This window comes from Plectropomus leopardus, chromosome 16, assembly GCF_026936395.1.
Source record: "Plectropomus leopardus strain MGB_pleo_1.0 chromosome 16, ASM2693639v1, whole genome shotgun sequence".
Lineage (NCBI taxonomy): Eukaryota > Metazoa > Chordata > Actinopteri > Perciformes > Serranidae > Plectropomus > Plectropomus leopardus.
The window spans coordinates 5,051,998-5,072,059 of record NC_142191.1 but is presented as its reverse complement, the minus strand read 5'-3'; the positions used below and the strand labels follow the sequence as shown (position 1 = coordinate 5,072,059).

At 41.2% G+C, this 20,062-nt stretch overlaps 1 protein-coding gene across 4 annotated transcripts in view; it reads left to right on the top strand.

Moving 5' to 3' along the window:
• The window catches only part of ccdc85cb (coiled-coil domain containing 85C, b), a 62,485-nt gene extending 42,570 nt beyond the window's left edge, over positions 1 to 19,915 (top strand). The window contains exons 3-7 of one of the 4 annotated variants that reach the window (XM_042503293.2): positions 1,092 to 1,133; positions 7,462 to 7,563; positions 13,719 to 13,811; positions 14,616 to 14,714; positions 15,494 to 19,915. In XM_042503293.2, coding sequence (XP_042359227.2) covers positions 1,092 to 1,133; positions 7,462 to 7,563; positions 13,719 to 13,811; positions 14,616 to 14,714; positions 15,494 to 15,583 — 426 coding nt within the window. In that variant the 3' untranslated portion in view covers positions 15,584 to 19,915. Of the gene's footprint in view, positions 1 to 1,091; positions 1,134 to 7,458; positions 7,564 to 13,718; positions 13,812 to 14,615; positions 14,715 to 15,493 lie in introns of all 4 variants that reach the window. The other 3 variants (XM_042503292.2, XM_042503295.2, XM_042503294.2) reach the window with 3 other exon arrangements.
• The last annotated feature ends 147 nt before the right edge of the window (positions 19,916 to 20,062 follow it).

Sequence of the window (20,062 nt, the reverse complement as noted above, 5' to 3'; positions counted from 1 at the left end):
TTATTTTATTGTCCCCACTTCCTGTAAAACTGCCTGGTTTTCATTGGCGCTGAAATGCCTGCTAAATGTCCTGATGTCTTGTTAAAAATACTTGTTTTTATCACCGGAAGAACATCTGCAAAATGTTTTCATGTCTTGTTAAAATAACCAGATTTTGTCACCAGACAAGCAGCTGTTAGTTGTCCCAACGTCTCACCAACAAATACCTGGTTTTGTCGCCAGAAAAATACCTGCTAAATGTCCTGACGTCTTGTTATACTTTAAGTACATTTTGCTAATTACACTTTCATATTTTTACTTAAGTAAGGGTTCGACTGCAGTGTGGTATTGGTACTTTCACTCAGCTAAAGGATCTGAGCCCTTCCTCATCCCTCTGATTAAAAGTCATGTTTTGGGAGACGAAGTTTTGGAACCTGGCTCATTAATTATTTGTATTTTTGTTTTATGTATCATTTGTTATCTTTCGGTTTCATGATGTTCAGTTCATTTGAATGCGAGTCAGGCTGCAGACAGTCGAATCTCACAGTTCATATCAAAGCCTTTACACTTTAAAATAAAAAAAAACAGCTCTTCTCCCAGTTATCTCCCAGTGGACTCATATGTAGGCAGAGAGTGTAGGCTGGATTCACTGAAACGAAACCTAAATGATCCTCATAATTAGTCCTTAAGTGCTACTATTAGGTGCTACACGTTGTTTCACAGCAGTCAAGACGTATAATTCGACCCCGCTGAAGTCGACTCACAGTCTTTGTTCAACTTTGAGGTGATAATCTGTTTTTCTTTCTTTAGATTTGAGTTTGGGATGAGTTTATTTTTGCAGTAACAGAACTTTTATAGCAACAAAATCATCCAATACTGCAAAATATAAAACACTGCGGCGATGCCTGTTATGATAACTACTAGGAATGTAAGTAACGGTACACAAAAATCACAGTTCGGTACGTACCTCGGATGCATTTTTTTTTTTTTTACAGTATCTTTTGCGTGGAGCCCTGGAAGAATACATCTGCTACCACTACTGTCAATAATGGTTCCTGATATTCAATAATCAAATAATGAACATGTGCACTATCATGTTTTTGTCTCCCTAGGCTTATAGCCGGTATAGTTTATCACAGATTCAGACGAAAAAGGTAACTCTCTGAAACATCACTGTCTGTCGGCTCCTCTGCTGGTTGAGCCTCTCCTGCCTTTTCTCTCTGTTATTCGTTTGGTGGTGGGACTTTTCACAGCTTTCAGCTCATTGCTTTACATGCAAAGGGATGGACACAATAAAAGGAACACCTGTACAATGTAATGCTCTCAGTTGCAGTAACATTGAATGCTACAATGTTGAGTTTCATGACACTTTCACACAGGTGTTGAATCAACTCTGTGGTAATGTTTAGTTATGGTTATGTAGAGCAGGCGCGCAGCTTTGCAAATATTTCCCAGTGGCCACTTGCAGCACGGCGGTGACAAAATCCCCTTTAGTCCAGAAAGACGAGTCTATAAAACTGTTGAAAGGACAAACCGCAAACAAGGTCAATTATGACTCTATATTCTTAAATTTCCATATATTGGTAAAATTCAATTCAGACTCAGGGTCCATATAAATAAAAGACAAAAATTACATACAATAAATACAAACAGAGTATAAAATCGTGGTATAAAAATGCATACATCTAAATACATGAATGTCTAACAGAGATTACTATAACAGTGTCTCCATATTGCTGATGTGGTGCAATACATTAATACCTCCAAAATGATATCTAGTCTTATAATAATAATAATAATAATAATAATAATAATAATAACTGTATTTATATAGCACCTTTAAAAACAGATTTTTACAAAGTGCTTTGACAGACAAAGCGAGGCAGGAACTTGGAGAGTAATAAAATAAATGTCAACAAACATGCCATATAGAGAAATGTCTACAGACGTGAACAAAATGCGAACAGCAAGAAAAAAGCAAAGGAATAAAAGTGGTAAAACAGGCAGATCTCAAAAAGCAGTTTAAGTAATAAAGAGATGAGGGTTTTTTTCTAATGTAAGAATAAAAGAAAAAATAATATAAGATATGATATAGGAAAATGGCATCCCATCAGTGGGGATAAAACAAACATAAAAAGATAAAAAACTAGTCTTTAGGTGCATAAGCAGTTAAATCGAGAATGTAAGGATGAGGAGAACAGGGCATCAGAGGGATAAAGGACTGATAAATAGAGTAAGGGCTGCAAACTAGAGGAAGCCAGATAAAAGATGAATAAATAAATAAACAGACAAATAAAGGCGACATCACATCCTCGGGCAGGTCATTCCAAAGTCAAGTGGCCCTGATGGTAAAATCTCTTTAGATTTGACCCTCGCCCATATCATGATGTCGATATCTGAAACACTGCCGAGCTCTGAGTGTGCACAAAGTTGAGGCTCAAACATTACCACAGAAGTGAATCACCGTGTGACTCAGCGTCAGTGTTTTTGGGTTGCATGACCTCGTACAGGTGCTGCCTCCGCGTCCAGTCCCTGCTGCGCACTGCCGGCATGCCCTGCTATCGAATGAGCACAGGTGGCCCTGCTTGTCTGTGGTCCGTCTGCAGGAGAGCTGTTTCCTGTCCTCGGAGCTGTGTTGCTGAGCGCAGTCAGTGTTTGGTACGAGGTACCTCAGGTGAATGAACGCTACATTGTGCTTCGGTGCAGAAATGACACGCGCTTGTCCTGGCTTGTCGGGACGTCTGGTGGGCTGAATAATTTAGGATACAGAGTGGGGGGGCACAGGTAGAGCCAGATTTCCATAATGCATGGCAACCAGGGTGTGAGTGCAACTGAAGAATGAAGGAGTGTCTGGAGTCGCTGAACACTATGATGTTTTTAACCCTTTGAAACCTGCACTGACATCACTTTTCTTGTGCTGCGTTCAGACGACTTTCACAAGCTGTTTAACCCTTTGAACCCGAGCAAAGTGGTTTGATTTTCTTAAAAAAAACATGGGGTAAAAGGGGGGCGCCAGGTAGCTGTGTCCTTGGCACAGCGGTCTCAGGCTCAACCCCAACCTGAGGCCCTTTGCTGCATCTCATCTCCTCTCTCGCCCCCTCTCACGCTTGAGTTATCCTATGAATAATAAAGGCAAGAGCCAAAAAATAATCTTTTAACAAAAAAAAACAAGAGGGAAAAGGCAATGGGCAACTTCATAAATAAGTTGAACAAATTGCATTGGTGACAAGAAAATGCCCTGAAATGAGTCTTTAAAAAACTGGGAATTAAAAATAAAAAGAAGAAAAATTGCCCAGAAAACGTAGTTTATAATAATAAAGATAATAATAATAATAATAATAATAATAATAATAATAATAATAATAATAATAATGTAGTTGTTATTGTTAATAATAAGTTAATAATAAATTTATTTTTATTTTTTACTCTTGCTCTCACTTTTTTTTTCTTTTTTTTTTTTTTTGCTTATTTTCTGTTAACTTTCTTGATACCTTTTTACTTATTACTTGCTAAATTTTTGTTAAGTTGCTCATTGCCTTCTCCTGGTGTTTTTAAAAGAAATCAAATCCATTTGCTCCGGTTTCTAAGGGTTAGAAAAATTTATTAAATAGTAAGATTGGTAATAAAAACAAAAGTGCACTCTAGTAAATATTGGAAACAATTGGAGTAATTTGGCTCTTATGCAACAACCTACTTACTGAAGTGTCTGAATACGAGCAGGTGGAAATGTTACAATGGATTAGTTGCCTCAGTGGTCGTGTTGCCTAACTTCCTGTGTTATGAAACTGGCCCAGTGGAACTTGTACTGGGCCTGAAGGAAACAATAGCCTCTTATCGCTGGAATGTGGACCCTCCAAACCAGCCCGGCTGAAGGATTTCACTGTACTGAAGAGAGGGAGGTAACAACAAGCTCCCACGGTGAATATTAACAAGTGCCTGCACAACACAGGTGTAACCACAATGAGAGAAACAGGTGTGTGCGCACGTGCACGCCTACGCTTGCACTCAGACATGCTCGGGCACATGCAAGTACACAATTTGCTCTTTTCTCCCGCTCGGATCTCCTTGTCTTTCAAGCGTTACTTATCTCTGTTAGTTCAGTGAAGGGTGAGGCACTCTCTTTCCCTCCCAACTCGCCTCCACTCTATCATTAACATGCAAGTGCCCGGTGTGACTCTGAGCACTGAGTGATTTATATGACGGATTTAGACGACACTCCATCCGTTAACTGCGGGCTAATTGGACTCATTTTGTGATAGTGGACCAGGGGCGGAGCAGGAGGGGGTTTCTGTGGCTCTGGGCCCCGAACCTCTGCTTTTCCTCAAAGAAATCTAATATAACTGAGTTAATGTTCTTCTGTTGGCCTCATTTTCAATTCAGAGTACTAAAGACGACATTTACTCAGCATTTTTGGGGATCTTTGATATGCAATTAGGGCAGCCCAGATTATTACAGCATAGAAAATGGCAAATGTAGCAAATTACATCCTCATACAACAACCCAGAGGCGCCGTTTCTGGCGACTTGAAACTGCAGATTCTGAGGTGGACCAGATAACTTTTGGTGCGTCAGACGCCTCTGTTCATCCGTGATATGTAACAATACAGAGTTTAAGTTTAAGTAGTCATGGTTACAAGCACTGCTCAGAAAATGTAAACAAACCGGTAAGTTAGTCTGGCATTGTTGTTATTAGTTCTGGTACATGCACATTACACAAAGCAACAATGAGCTATCATGAACTGAGGCGATGAGGTCATCGTCCCCCAAACACTCAGTTTTACACGTCCTCGGGGATACAAAGTAAGTCGAATTTTGAAAAATATGCACGATAGATTATGTTTTTTTTTTAAAAATTATTTTATTGACCCCAAACTTAGAGTACAATATCAGTCTACAAAAATATCCGTATGATAAAAATACTAATAAAAATAAATAATAAATAAATATAAGAGCTTTACAGAGCAATAAAATAGCAAAAGTGCAGACAAGAGATGCAAAGATAAAAAGATTATTTCAAATTATAATATATTATATATATATATATATATATATATATATATTAAAATCAAGTTTAAAATATGTTTGCAGTCAGTAGTGGGTGGGTTAGGGAGTGTATAAAAGGGTTTTTAGCTTTGACTTAAAAGCGGTCAGAGTAGGAGCTGTAATAATGGGTCTGTAATAACACTAATAATAAATTGTAAGCGTGATGATAATAATAATAATAATAATGATAATAATAGTAATGGTAATAGTGATAATAATAGTAAGAATAATAGACGTTATTTGCATAGCACCTTTCATACAAGAAATGCAGCATAACGTACATTATAACAGAGGCATTATCAGCACTGAGCGCTTCACATGTAAACAGCCATTGATTATAAAAGGACGTTTAAAAACTATTTTCAACAAAAATTAAGTGATTTTACAGTTTTCATTGACAAAAGTGGTGATGATTTAAGATCCCATTATTCGAAATCTCAGAACGCAGTTTATTTTGGCTCTTTTAGGCCTCCGATGTCAGCAACAATCAGAGCTCATAATTCCAGACGGACAGACTCACCGACAGATATTCACTGATGGAAATAAGCGTCTTGCAGTTTACCGTTTATATCTGTAGACAGATTCTCAAACTACTAGTAGAGGCCACTCGGATTAATCCGACTTCGTTTTGTATTCCACTAAATTACGGTCCTCGAGGAGCACGCTGCCATCCTCTCTGCCCTTCAGTCAAGGCAGCATCACCTCTGCCCCTCATAACTCAGACAGGAAACCGTGCGTGGCGTCCGCGGCTTCTCCCCGTCAGCACCAAGAACATTGTGATGGATGGACGGACGGAGGGGCCAGCCAAGACGACCGCAGAGGGCCAACTGTCCCCCGGCTGTCTCGTAAACAAATAGCTCTGTTGGTCTTAGTGGTCAAGGTCAACTCAAGTCTGAATCCGTGTTGGTTTGTCTGAAAAGCTGGACTCAGCAAAACTGGAGAGTTCCTAAGATCAGTCAGAGGACACTTTCTGACCTCAGTAAGTCTTCCTACGGAGTCGACAGATGTGTTATTTTCATTGATTGTGTTTTCACGTCGCTCCTTCCAGATTTGACATTTAGGGCAGAGCTGCTGAGAGACAGAAAGCCTGCAGAAATGACAAAGAGACGTCAGCAAAGGTGCAGAATCGAGGGCACGGATACGGAAAGCAAAAGGATAGATCAAGAAGTGCCGAGGGAGGGATTGGGAAAGGTTAGAGTAGGAGAGGAGGAGGAGGAAGAGGAAAAGGAAAAGGAAGAGGAGAGGAGAGGAAAGGAGGAGAACATGAGATGACATGAGAGCAAGAGGAAAGGAAGGGAGAGGAGGGGGAGAGTAACGAGAAGAAATGAGAGGGAGAAGAGAGAGGAAAAGAAGGAGGAGAAAATGAGGAGACAAGATGAGAGGAAGAGGACAAGAGAGGGGAGGAGAGAAGCAGAGAAAGAGGAGGAGACAGGAGAGAAGGTGATAGGAAATAAGGGTGTACCAAAGGACGAGAAAGAGGAAAAGACAGGAGGTGAAAGGAAGGGGAGAGGAGAGGAGGACAGGAGACGTAGGTAAAGGAGAGGAAGGGGACAGGGAGGGGAAGGCTGATTGTAGCTTTGTGTCTGTCCACCTGTGTTTGTTACACAGAGACAACAGACACCACAGCAGGACGTCCCTCACAGACACACACCTCATTCTGTCTGTTTATTGCCCCGGCGTGCCCGAGCATCACGTGTGTTTGCACGCCGCGCCTCACGCAGAGGGAACACTCGTGCGTGACATGAGAAATGTCATAAGGAGCAGCGGCGTCTCCGTCTCCGTGTTCCTCCCACAGAGAGGAGCGCGGCTGGTCAGCGCCTCCAGGAGACAGTGGTCTTTGGCTGCCGCACAATCATCTTTGATGCACAAAGTCCAGATTTGATCTAATTTAATTCAATTGTGTTGATTCAGTTTCGTCAGATGCCAGTGTTGCATGAAGCGCTTCTCAAAATTTATCCCGGGAATTTTTTATATATTCAACAAGTGATCACCACCGTTGTTTCCTTTAAAACCTGATGGACATTTTGTTGTGCTGCGTTCAGACGCCCTTCATAAGCATGTGAACCTCTGAAACCTGAAAATTGGTTTGATTTCTTTTGAAAACGTGAAAAAAGGGCAATGAGTCACACCAATGGAGCAAAATCATAAAAGCATAAAACAAAACTTTTTGTAATTTTTTAGTATATGTATACCACCACCATTATTTGCCTTTAAAATCCAGTATTGTTAGGACTCAAACACAAATAAAGTTAATGTACAGCTGGTACTTTTGACCTCAGTGTGATGCATTGTAACTTTTTAAAAACTAAGTTGAACATGGAAGATCTTAAAAATTATCTGACATCCAGTAAAGCAAAACACCAACATACTGACGACCTGACGTCCTGAAGCCTTATCTCTGTTTGTTTGTGTGTGTTTGTGTGTGTTTTGTGCTCAGCAGTGTAACCCAGGTGACCTCCGTGCCCTGAGGAAGGGAATGACCCTCTACCACTCAGAGTCCCAGCTGTCCTCACTGCCCCAATGCCAGGACGCCATGCACATGGTCAGTGTACACACACACACACACACACACACACACACACACACACACACAGACACATACACTCTCACACACACACTCACACAGAGACCCACACAAGAGGGCTACACACATACAAAGAGCTGTGTTCATACAGGCAGTACGAAATGAAATTCGAGGATGCGAAACAGCTAATCACAATGAAATGTCGGCTCGCACCGTAGGCATTAGCGTGAGGTTTACTATAAACTTCTTATTTATCTTTTTATGTTTGTTTTTTTACCTGTGACCTCACAAATGTTTTTGGTCATAAATCAAGAATTCATACACTAATTACAGCAAAATTTCACACAAATGTCTAATAGGATATAATGGTAATAGTAATAATATTTAAATCAAAAGGTCAAAGGTCAAACTCACTGTAGCATTATGATGTTGTTGCAAAAACACTTTTCGGTACATTACTCCACGTCACAACTCCGTGTGCACGGATGCAGACAACCTCTAGGTGGTAATTCTATTTTCCCTCAAAATTCAAGGACCTTGTGCAAACCTTGAAACAGGGATATCCACTCATACCTAAACACTTACACGCAGTGCAGTTTTGTTCTGTTTAGACGAAAGATGACCATCGTGACAGAAACGCGGCGATATCTTTGGCTGTGGTTCCAAAACTGTGATCTGACGTCACACGGTGAGAAAGCTTCAAGGACAGCGGCTGTGACAGTCGTGCGATCGAGGACAGCCTTGGATTCTGACAGTGTCAGAAATTTGTGATGACCATAGCACCATGTAGATGCTGTTATGACCTACGTCTACGTACCGACTGAAACAGACGCAGCAGAAATGACGCACTGATCTAAAATGTTAGTAGATGCTAATATTAACTCTGAGCTCTTGTTGCAAAAGTGGCCTCTTTTCTCCAGCATCCACACTCTCCTCCTCCTCCTCTTCTGATTTTTTCCGACACACATAAACGCCACTGTAGCGAGGGCTCGATCGGTTTGTTTACATTTTGGTCTTAGTGCTGCAGCAGCGTAGATGGATGACATTTTGTTCTTGCGTATTGACGTGAAACTTGAACTTGAAAGCTGATTTTCTCCGTGTCACAGAGTGTAGCTCGCACTGAACTTATAAGATTGCAGAAGTCTTACAGTGTGCAGGAGACTTTAAGCAGTCAAAGATCATCAGTGCGACTCCGCTTATATAAACGTGGTCACATATAGAGACGGGGTTTAATTACACTCTTAATTGTAGGGGAGATTGTGTCTCTGCCTCCACAGAGGAATCAAGTCAAGTCAGCTCTAATTCACTTTACTTCTGACTCTCCAATTATACCTCCACAGGCCACCTCACTCTCACACATGACAGGAAGTGGAACACACACACTTAGGCAGGAAGAAAGAGAGAGCGAGAGGAGGCAGGACATGAGGGGGGCGAGACGGAGGAGAGGAAGAAGAGAAACTAAGACAGCGAGACAGGAGAATAAAGAGGAGTCAGCCTTCCTCCATATCCTGTCCCCTCAGCTCCCTTCCTCCTCCCCGGAGCCTGTTTGAACTGAATCCCACTATGAAAGTAATAATCCTCTCCAATCCAGCGCCACCCCTGACCCAGCCAGTGTCTGGGGAGGAGAGGCTGGGGTAATTGTTTTCTGACTGCTTAAGGAAGGTCAGAGCCGGGCTGCACCGCTAACCAGAGGACTAAATCTTCCCCGTGTAAAAATCAATATTGTGTTTTAATCACCGGCCCTGTGTGAGGTCGACCGCGCTCGGAGGAGGCTCGTACCTTTTAAGCCTCGCGGGTCAGACCCGCCTTCTCCGTGGATGTTCGTGCCGTTTGATAATGTCCACGAAACCTTGACCCCAGGAGAGATCTCTCCCCGCGGGACAATGGATTTAAAACTGCAAATTATCTTGATGGTTTCTGCACACATTAATTTCACAGTGAAGGTTCACGTGAAACGAGGTCACCATGGTGACCTGAGGTGTGAATTTTGGCTCCTTGCTGACATGTGACATCTGATGTCACCCTGACTGGGACTGGAAGTGGACTTTTGTGTCTTCTTATAGTTACATTGAGTCTCAGGGGGTTGCATCAGCCAGTTCAAACTTTGCTGTGTCATAGCTTCTATTTTACTGGCCAAAACAAACCCCGCTGACACCTGCTAACCTCTGACTTTTGTCTTTAACAGTGCAAAAAAAAAAAAAAAAGTGCACATCCATAAAATGCTGAAGAAGGTGCTGGAACCAGACAAAGTGCAGACATGAAACAGAGGAAGGTCCGCACACTTCAGCTCCCCTGGCAGCTTTTTCTATTGAGATACTCACAAAAGTGACGTTTCAAACTGCTTGCTCTTCTTCAGACTTAACAAACAATATAATAAACATAAAATTATAACGTTCGTTAAGTCTAAACGAGAGCATTTAGCTCGAAACGTCACTTTCTCAATAAAAAAAGCAAAGGGAGCTTAAGTGTGCAGACTGAAGTGTGTTTTGTCTTTAGTGGGAAAGATTACATGTTATATTCTGATTGTTCAATCATACAAAAAAAAAACAGTGTGAAAAAAGACAAATAGTTTTTTCTATGGCAGGACTATTTCATGTGGACACCGTACAGAGGCCAGGCCATCAGCACAGACTTCAGCAGGATTACAGAGAAATACAAACAAATCAGTTTCGTGCAGCACAGAATGACTTATTCTCATGATTTATGTCCTCTTCTCATGATGGCTTTGTTGTCGTGACAACTGCACGGAGACGCGCTCATGTTGAGCTATATGGTGATCGATTGCTTGCTCTGTAATGCAGAGTTCAGCGATGTGTGAGAGGAAGTCCTCGCTGGGAGACAGAGAGAAAAAGTGAAAGAGAAGATTAGAGGCCAAAGACAATAACAGCAGCACTTGAGAGAGCTGGACTCTCCGTTGTGTCCTGATCCATCAGCTCAGCCTTTCTATTAGTCTCGTTCAGGCCCAGTTTCAGGCCAGCGAGTGTGCGTGAGATTGTCAGATAGAAAACGAGAAAGAGGAGAAGAAAAGATGGATAGAGAAAGGAAGCGGCCAGCCTGCGTGATCCCCACAAACACTCAACAGTCGGCTCTGATTCTGGATGCTCAAACTACGAACCATTGATTCTGACAGCGTTTGTTTCGCCCCTTCATCCTGCGAGGCCTAAATCAGGGCTGTTTATGCAGGCGAGCCTTCCCCGACTGTACGTCCATATGAGCAGTAAACATTGCCCCGAGCTGGCTGCGTCTCTGCGCTGTCCAAATCTGTTTCTTTACTGCGCGGCTCCAGCACAGAATAAACAGAAAGAAGGAAAAAAACTGGCCTTGATGCTGGCAGGAAGTGTTTACACATTTCAAATAATAGCTTTAACCCACAGTACAGAGCATCAAAAGGAGGCGACAGTGATTTACATATTTTTTCTTGTAGTTGACTTCAAAGTGAACCTCAGATGAGCTGAATGGAAACATGAAGCTGCTGCATCTGTTGACCTTAAACAAGAAGGAACACTTAACTCAGTGGGAAATGTTTGTGTTTAACAAGAGCATTATTATATTTTACTTTCTGACACAAGGGTGTCAAACATTAAATATCTGACCACCCTACACATCACTCCTGTCCATGTTCCCTACAGAAACCTGCCAGTGCTTTTATACATTTTATCCTACAAACAAAGTTTTCTAATTAATTTCCACCTTTAAGCCGACCACTATTAACTGTAAGATGATCACAGAGTGAACTTGCAGACCTGAAATTTTCTGCATGTTTGTAATCCATTACAGTGAGCTTTTTTTTTTAATTCACTTTATGTCTTTGAGAAAGTTCTGATATTAATGTTTTTACAAGCATTGAAATGTGGAGGTAGCACCGGTGGTGGAAAAAGTATTTGTAAAAGTAGTAAAAACATATTCTACTGTGTATTCTGCAGTCAAAATCTTATTTAAAAAAATGACCTAAAGTGTCAAAGGTAAAAAATACCCCAAAATGCAATGAAGTAGAGGTCCAAGGTAGCATATAACTGAAATACTCAAGAAGAGTACGAGTACTTTACAACTGTTCTTAATGCAATACTTCACCTGCAAAGTTACAATTTGTGTATTAGTTACAAACAACGTGTTACCTTGAATTTGCGAAGAAAACTTTCTTTTTCTCTCATGTCTCCACACTGAACAAAAAATCCTAAAAAGACAAACATTCTTGATGAATTGAGGTAATGGGGTCCATGTTTAACAACTGCAAAACTATATTGAAACGTGCATTTGCAAACTCTCACTCAACTCTTGCAATAAAATCCAAGACTCATTTATCCAGTCATATGCAGTAGTGTCCTTGGTCACATGCATGCATTTGCTCAAACGGAGCTCATATGCATGTGGCTGCTCAGGCTCGCTACCTGTATGCTGAGGTGTCTAAAATCATAATGTTTTAGGAAAGGTGCATGTGTTTGGGAGGCATTAAGAATAAATGAGACTTGGATCGTACTGCAAGAGTTGTGTGCGTTTGTAAACAAATGATTTATTATGCTGTTTTGCTGTTGTTGAAAGTGGGACCATTTACTTAAATTCATGAAGAATAATTGTCCTTTTTTGAGTTTTCATTCACTGGTTTTCAGGGTTTCACACATTCAAGATAACACAAAGGAGTAATTGGTATAAAAATGGTCATTTTGTTGGTTCGGTATTCTTCTAAGAACAAATGTACTTTGCGACATTTCACCGATGTGTAGCACAGACCATCAAAGACTATCAAGACCTAAAAACTGAACGTCTCAAAACATTTGTAGTCAAGACTGTGTATTGTTTAGATACAGTTCTTGTATTTGTGTTTATCTTGTGTTTGAGTTTTGATGACACTTAACATTTAAGAACTTTTGCTTCTTTTGTTTTGTCAAAACAAGTGCATTGAAAAATATTTACAGTTTGCATTTCTCAGACTTTGGCTCTCTTATTATTATTAATATTAAAAAATAAAGATGCCTAGTTGCATGTAGGAAGTGTTTTGTACCTTGTTGGTGCATTTCAAGGACACTCAGACTTTTGAGCATGCTGCGAAAACAGCAACCTTATTTTTAACACAAGATGCATCCAAATTCATATTAACCTTTTCATTTTGTGCCTGATTTTCTGATATTTAGGCTCGTGAATGAAATACTTTATGGCAGGCGACTCTCATTTCCATAACCTGTTGTTGGACAACAAGTTGAACATAAAAACAAAAGGGCAAATCCACTGTTTATGTTGCTTTTTCTCTCATTAATGACCTTTTACCGTCTGAGGAAACAAATAAATGTCATTAAATCATCTGTGGATGTTCAATACAAACAGTCGTCGAGCTTTAACCTGCAGGACCAGTCAAAAAAAAAATCTATTTTTCATTTGATTGACGTGATCTGAATCGACTGTTGGCCAGTCTCCACAAAACATCCCTGTTGGCTTCAGCGGGATTATTATTTTATCTCTGTGCTATTAGGGTTGTGTGGGCTCGTTCTGGCACCTAAATGGGGCCAGCGGGTGCGGAGGGAGCTGACAAACGCATCAGCAGTGAGCGGAGGATTGAACCCGGGCTAACAGAGCCACGGAGCTGTGTCTAATGCAGGGCCCCGATTCCAGGTTACAGTGAATGGTGCCATTGTGTGTCCCAGAGATCTCTGTGTCCCGCTAACAGAGAGCCACTGTCTGGAACTAACCGGGGGGTAGGATGAGTCAAGCAACCCCCGTGGTCCTCTCCCTGGCTGGCTGCTCCCATCACACCGGGTTAAATCACGTCGCGCAGGTAGCAGACCTGGCTGCGAGTTGAATGCAGAAAGGGAGGAAAAACACACGGGGAGGAGAGGTGATTTGAGTCGGGATGAAAGGGATGGCATTTTCAGTGCTACAGTACAAGAAATCCCTCATGTTAAATCAGAAGCAAACACCCGCTGATCAGGAGGGAGAGCTTTACTTATTTCCTGTCGCTGAGTCCTCTGTTGTCTTGGCTCGGTTGAGGTGGTGCTCATTTGACTCGTGGGTTAAAACCCGAGATCGGAGTCTGACATGTCGACCAGATGTTGTGGCTTTAGACCTTTTGTATCAGGTCAGCCTCTCCCTCTCAGCTTTGCTCTTGCTGTGCACCGTCTACTCTGGAGGAAATGACACAAAAGCAAAAAAAAAATGATGTTTTCTTCCTCTTCTCCCCTCAGGGTACCGGTCGTCTCCCGACCAGCGAGTCCTCTCCTGCCACAGGCTACCTGTCCTGCGTCCAGAAGCCTGAGGCCGTGGTGCACGCCATGAAGGTAAAACACAGTAATGTTGATTTTACTGTAATTGTGGTAGTAAAAATATCCTTTTTTGAGCAGCATCACACTAATTCAAATATACTTCGCTTTTTTCACCAAAACTGGATTTTGTACTGTTCCAAACCTCTGAAATGTGTTTTAGACTCAGAGGTCTGGAAACAGCCCTAAAATGCTTGAATATTTTTGGGTGAAGTGCGAAATTGATACTGTAGTCAAACGTTTTAGATATTGTTGGAAAGCCCTACATGAGCTCTTTCTGTCCTCCAAAAAATCAATGTGTTATGATAACAATACTCAGACTGGAGTTTAAAACTTTTTAGTGAAAGATGAGTGCAAAAGTGCATTTGTAAAGCGAAAAACTAAAGTTACATGTAACAATGTTGGAGGAGAGAAGTTTTGAGCACCTCTGAAGTTTTGATTCTGTGAGGGCAATTCAATGTTCTCAACAGGGCAATAAAACTACAGCAAAGGTGAGGGCATGTCTGTAAAGGAGAGACTCACTCGTACCCACAGAACCCATTTTCATTCAGATATCTGAGGTTATATGATGTGGATATCTGAACCCCCGTGAAATGGCCATGCTGTTTTTCCATCGAGTGATATTTATTCCCCCCTTCCTAGTTTCATATGATCACTCTACTTTAAAACTCAGCCCAGTACAGCTTCTTAAAAACAGGTATGTCTGCCACCAATTCATGTGATTTATGTCATTATGTATGGACCTTAATGGCATTGCGATTAACGGGTTAACGCTTACAGCCCTAACTGTAACATTACTAAATTGAGTCAACTTGTCATCAGGTGCTGGAGGTCCACGAGAACTTGGACAAGCAGGTTCCCGAGGACTACGAGGACGACCTCAGTGAGAAGGAGAAGGCCATCGTGAGAGAGATGTGCAACGTAAGTGCGACACTCGCCCTGCTCCCTGACATTTTCCTCTTCAGTCCACAGTCTGTATGTTGGTCAGGTTTTTAGCTCTACTGGGTGCAAATCAGGTCAGTTTGAGCTGCTAATGAGGAGAGCTCATTTGGACTCATTTGGTTTGGAATGACACTTGCAGCAGTGTCCCGGCCACAGCGCTCCCTCTCTGCTCCTCCCTCCACCTCCCTCGTCCCTGAGGAGCCCAGAAGAGTAGCGGCTCGTAGTTGAGCTGTCAGAGCAATTAAACTGGAGCGGCAGGGAAAAGAACACCCCGCGCCTCAGCCTCACCCCTCCATTCTTCCTCTCCTCCTGCCCTCCACCTCGTCTCCCTCCATCTCTCTCTGTCGGTGCTGAAAGGCCCAGCCCGGGATAAAAGGTCCGCTGATTAGAGAGAAAACGAGAGCGGGGCTATCTGCAGAGGTATGTGACAGGCCAGGAATCTGGGGAGCATTACAATAGTACCTCTGTAATATCACTGGGGTCCCCCAGGGGCCCCACTCACTCCCTGGCAGAAAGATCTCACAGAGACAGAGGACAGATACAGAGATAGCTCCGCTCTCTCTCTGTGTGTGTGTGTGTGTGTGTGTGTGTGTGTGTGTGTGTGTGTGTGCAGCTCAAAGTCAAACTGAGAGCATTTGAAGTTTTCACTCTTGAAGAAGAAAGTCAGTTTTTTATATATTCAGCCTATCCTTACTCTCTCGGTGTGTCTCGCTCTTCGTCTTCCCCGTCTCACCTTCCCTCTCTGCCTCTGTTTGCAGGTGGTGTGGAGAAAGCTGGGTGATGCAGCAGGATCAAAGCTGTCCATCAGACAGCACCTCTCTGGGAACCAGTTCAAAGGGCCGCTGTAGCATGGCAACCCGAGAGAGAGCGAGCGAGCGAGAGAGAGATCAGGATTTACAGTACCTACACTCACCTGGAAACACCTCGTTACTACCTGCGCTTACACAACCCATCATGCCGTGCTCCCGACTGCCTACAGCATTCCTTCAACAAACACTCTTAAGACTGGCTGAGTTAGCTACCACATGGACCTGTTAGTCTGTTGTCCACATGCACAACTTTACATGTTTTTATCTCTCAGAGCTTAAAAAGCGTTGACAACTGGCAGCTAGTTTCACTGATTCGCCGCTTTTCTTTGTTGATTTGGAGGCTTTCACGATGATCTCTCTCTGTAAAAGCTATAAACACACACCACAATAAGTCCTGTCGAGCATCGCTGTGCTACATTAAAGGGAAACTTCAGTGTTTTTCAACCCTATGTTCCCATGTTTTTTTGTCTAATTGATTAATGGGAACTACAATTTTTGAAATTGGTCCAGTATTGAGCAAACAGGCTGCAATGTAACCACTTGGGGCACGTTTGCTTTGTCAATGTATGTCCACTAAAAGTGTTTATTTTCGTTACTAACAGGCTCAGATTTATTGTGTCTGACAACAGAGATAGACATTTTTGTTAAAGAGTGAAATGCTTTTTGTTAAATGTGAAACAGGATTTTTTTTTCACAATAAAACAGTTCATTCAGGAGCCCTTCTACACAGAGTTTGTCCCAAAGAGCCACTACAAAGTCACTTCTTTACGCCTCCTTTGCATTTTTACCCGGATTCAAAAACAGCGGCAGCATCATGGCGCTCCAGTGTGTGATTTTAGGGTGCGCTCTCCATTAAAATGAGATCATTGTTGTCTGAAAAAACACAGCATTCTTTTCCTACATGAATTGATAAACAGTTAAGTAGGGCTGACCCTTTAAAGTTGAAGATTCAAATCATCAGAGACCCCTCAGTCGACTGAAATTGCTCCAACTCATTCGTTTTTGTTTTTTTTACTAGCCATTGTTCTGTGTAGTGTACTTTTGGGGATGTTTTGCTTCCCAGGAAGGGAGGCTTTGCACCCTTACCCTCCGAGATAACATTATCTTCTCTCTTCTGCATTGTGGTGGTAAATTCACAGCACACAGCAACAGGAACTTAACCCAGACAGCCCTGACTTCACCAGACTCACCATTAAAAAAAATAGTAATTTTATTGTCATAAAACACACTTCATTCAAAGTGAAATGAAACAAAATAAAACTCACAAAAGCTGTCTTTGTTCATCTTTGCACTGTTCCAGTATTCACAAACTCTGTTTTGGTTGGAAAAACAAAAACTTTAATTTGCACTGTTAGATGTGAATATATGCTGGCACTAAAACTACTGTTTATTTAAATGGAGTCTGGTGGGTTTGGCGGTGAATAACAAAAACAATCTTAGTTTTTAACAAAAAGATTATCTCTGTAGGGATACTTTCCATAATGGTGCCAGACACTTAGAATAACAATCTGAGCCTGTCAGTGGCAAAAACAAACACTTTAAGTGGATGTAAATGGGCCGTGCATAATTGCCCCATTTGATTACACTGCGGCCTGTTCCTGGCTGCAGCCTTCTTGCTCGATACCAAGCCAGTTAAAAAAAAATGTTGCCCCCCCTAGCAACTTCGACACAAAAACATGAAAACAGGGTCCAGGTTGAAAAGTACCAAAGTTCCCCTTTAAGTTAAGAATACGACATGGTTTCAAGCACAGACCCGATGAGGCCGCTGGGGCAGAAATCTCTCCACATGTTGCTGGGATGTGAAGGCGACATCATGGCGGTATCTTCAGATACGTCTTGATAGTACCTCCTGTAGAGACCCTTAGCTCCTGTCACATGTATCGCCCCTTAGTGGTCAACAAGTATAACTAGCATTAGCGTTCTAAAGTGTTAACTAATGTGAAACCCACTGTGACCTAGCGCCTTTTGCTCATAAGACAAGTCTATGGATAATAAAAGTCTAGAGATCACTGTTAACTTGTGTATATTATGTATAAAACCATAGCACTACTTCATTGTTATTGTTGATTTTACTTTTATCTATTTTGTATTCTAGCGTGGCCATGTGATCAATTATTTAGTTTGAAAAAGCACACACACAACCGGACCTTAAACAGGGTTTGCTTTTGGTAAAAAAAAAAAAAAAAAAATCTTTTTTTAAATTCTTTTCCAGATGAATTGTTATTATTCCTTCTCTGTAACCTCTGAAAATGTATCAAGGCCATTCTGAATCATCTCCATGGGCTAATGGATAGATCATTTTCTTACTTTGTGAAATTAACTAAAATTGTATGCTGTGTGCATGCTTGACAATCATTTTCTCAGGTTGGGAGGGCTACAGCTTTACCTTTGCCCATCTGTGACTGCGCGCGTGTGTGTGTGTGTGTGTGTGTGAGTGTGTTGGCACGCATGTGTGTGTGCACGGAGACTGAATGGCTCTCTTGCAGCTGTAGCATCTGCCTGTGAATCCTCTTTTTCTCTATTGAACCCTGGTTACAACTCGGTTGAAGACTGCTGAAGGCATTTGCTGAATCCATACAAAACCCCTCGTCCCATTAAAAAATTTCAAGGCCAAATACTAAACTCTAAGTTCAGTTTGGATGGCATTTTTGGGTCGCTCCTAAATCTTTGTCATTTTCAAGGTCCAGGTGTGTAAGATTTAGGGGGATATATTGGAATATAATATAATAAATATATTTTCTTACAAATTCAGTTTGTTTTAGAGAGGAAGAGGCCTCACGGTGAAAACTTCCTTAACATCTGCATCTTAAAATTTATCAGAGAACAAAGATGAGCACACATTAGCAGGTGCTAGGCTAACGGCCTATCTCCAACATGCCAAACAGCACAGAAAAAACACTGAATAACGCAGTTTCATGTTAAAAATCAGTTTTTACTGATTTTAATCACTGAGTCAGTTTGTTTTGAGAGGAAAAGACCTCTGCGGATAATTCAGCTCCTGATTATATCCTCAGGAACATCTAAATCTTAGATTATCACACACACATTAGCAGATGCTGAGCTAACGGCTCATCTCCACAAACATCAAAAAACCTACTTTTAATTTTAAAAGGAAACAGCTTTATCCATTGTTTTTATCAGTTTAAATAACCTGGTCTACTTGCTTCTGAGAGGAAGAGACCTCTGCAGATAATTTGGCTCCCAGTAAAAACCTCCTGAACGTCTACATCTTAAATTATCAGAAAAAAGGTGAGCACATATAGCAGGAGTTGGGCTAACAGTCTCTCTCCAACATGCTAAACAGCATTTAAAAAAACACTCATTTTTAACTTTAAACTGCTTTATTCTGTGTTTCCACCTGTTTTGATCACCTGATCTGTTTGTTTTAAAAATGATGAGACCTCTGCAGATAATTCGGCTCACTGTAAAAACCTCCTGAACAATGAAGGAATTCTAACCGGGAGATGTTTCGGCTAGTTGCAATCTGTAATCCTCACTGCTAGACACCACTAATTATCCATATATCTTACACTCTGTTCCTTTAAATCTTGGTAACTGAAAAAAGTTACTTTTCTTAAGCTCAGTCCTTTTCTGTGGATTCAGCAGGTGTGTTTACGCAGCGCATGTTTCTTAAAGTTGAATCTTTTTTTTTTCTTAGAATATGAGCGATAAGTCTTCCCTTAGATGTCTCCTGAAAACTAACATTTAAAAACGAGTATTTCTTGATGTCAGAATGAACAAACGCTGTTTGTCAGAGTATTTATTGCCAGGTGTCAGATAGAGATGGGAGCGCTATCAGTAACTGAACAGTCATGTTTTAAATTTATCATATGTACTCAAAGTGTAAAGTTATTTGATAGATAAGTTTAGTGACTGACGGCTCAGGCTCTCCCATCTCTAGTGTTATTTGTTCCAAATTAGAACATTTTTGAGGCCGCGCCGCCGTGCACCTCTGTTCTCTCAAATAATGGGGTCAAAAAATGAATCAAAGTATGTTTTTTTTTAAAAGTGTCCTTTTTTCTAGGAACTGATTTGAAGCCATGATGCAATTTTGAATACTTTATAAATGGCATTTGATTTGAAATGTGCCACATTGTTTTTCTGCATGGTGTTTTGATTTGGAACCCAACTGTCTTTTTTTTAAAAAACATCTATTATAGTGTTTCTTTTTTTCTGCCTATATGCTAAAACCACAGTACAGAATCCTAGAATCTACAGCGTAAATGTAAACTCCTGTAGCAACTAGAATGGCTGTAACTTATTTTCATGAATTTCACTGATGAGATGAATATTTGGCAGGTGAAAAGAAAACATGAAATAGGCCACTTTTAGAAGAATTTGGGAGAAAATAAACAAAGTTGATTAATGATACTGTGAAGTGCTGTCTTTATTTGATGAAGGGTGTTGTTGTCCTCAGTGGATGATTTAGACTGCCCTCTGCTGACACAAAGCTGGATTAAAAATGCTGATTTTTTCTATAAAGTTGTGCACGAGTGATTTGAAACAAAGGGTACTTTA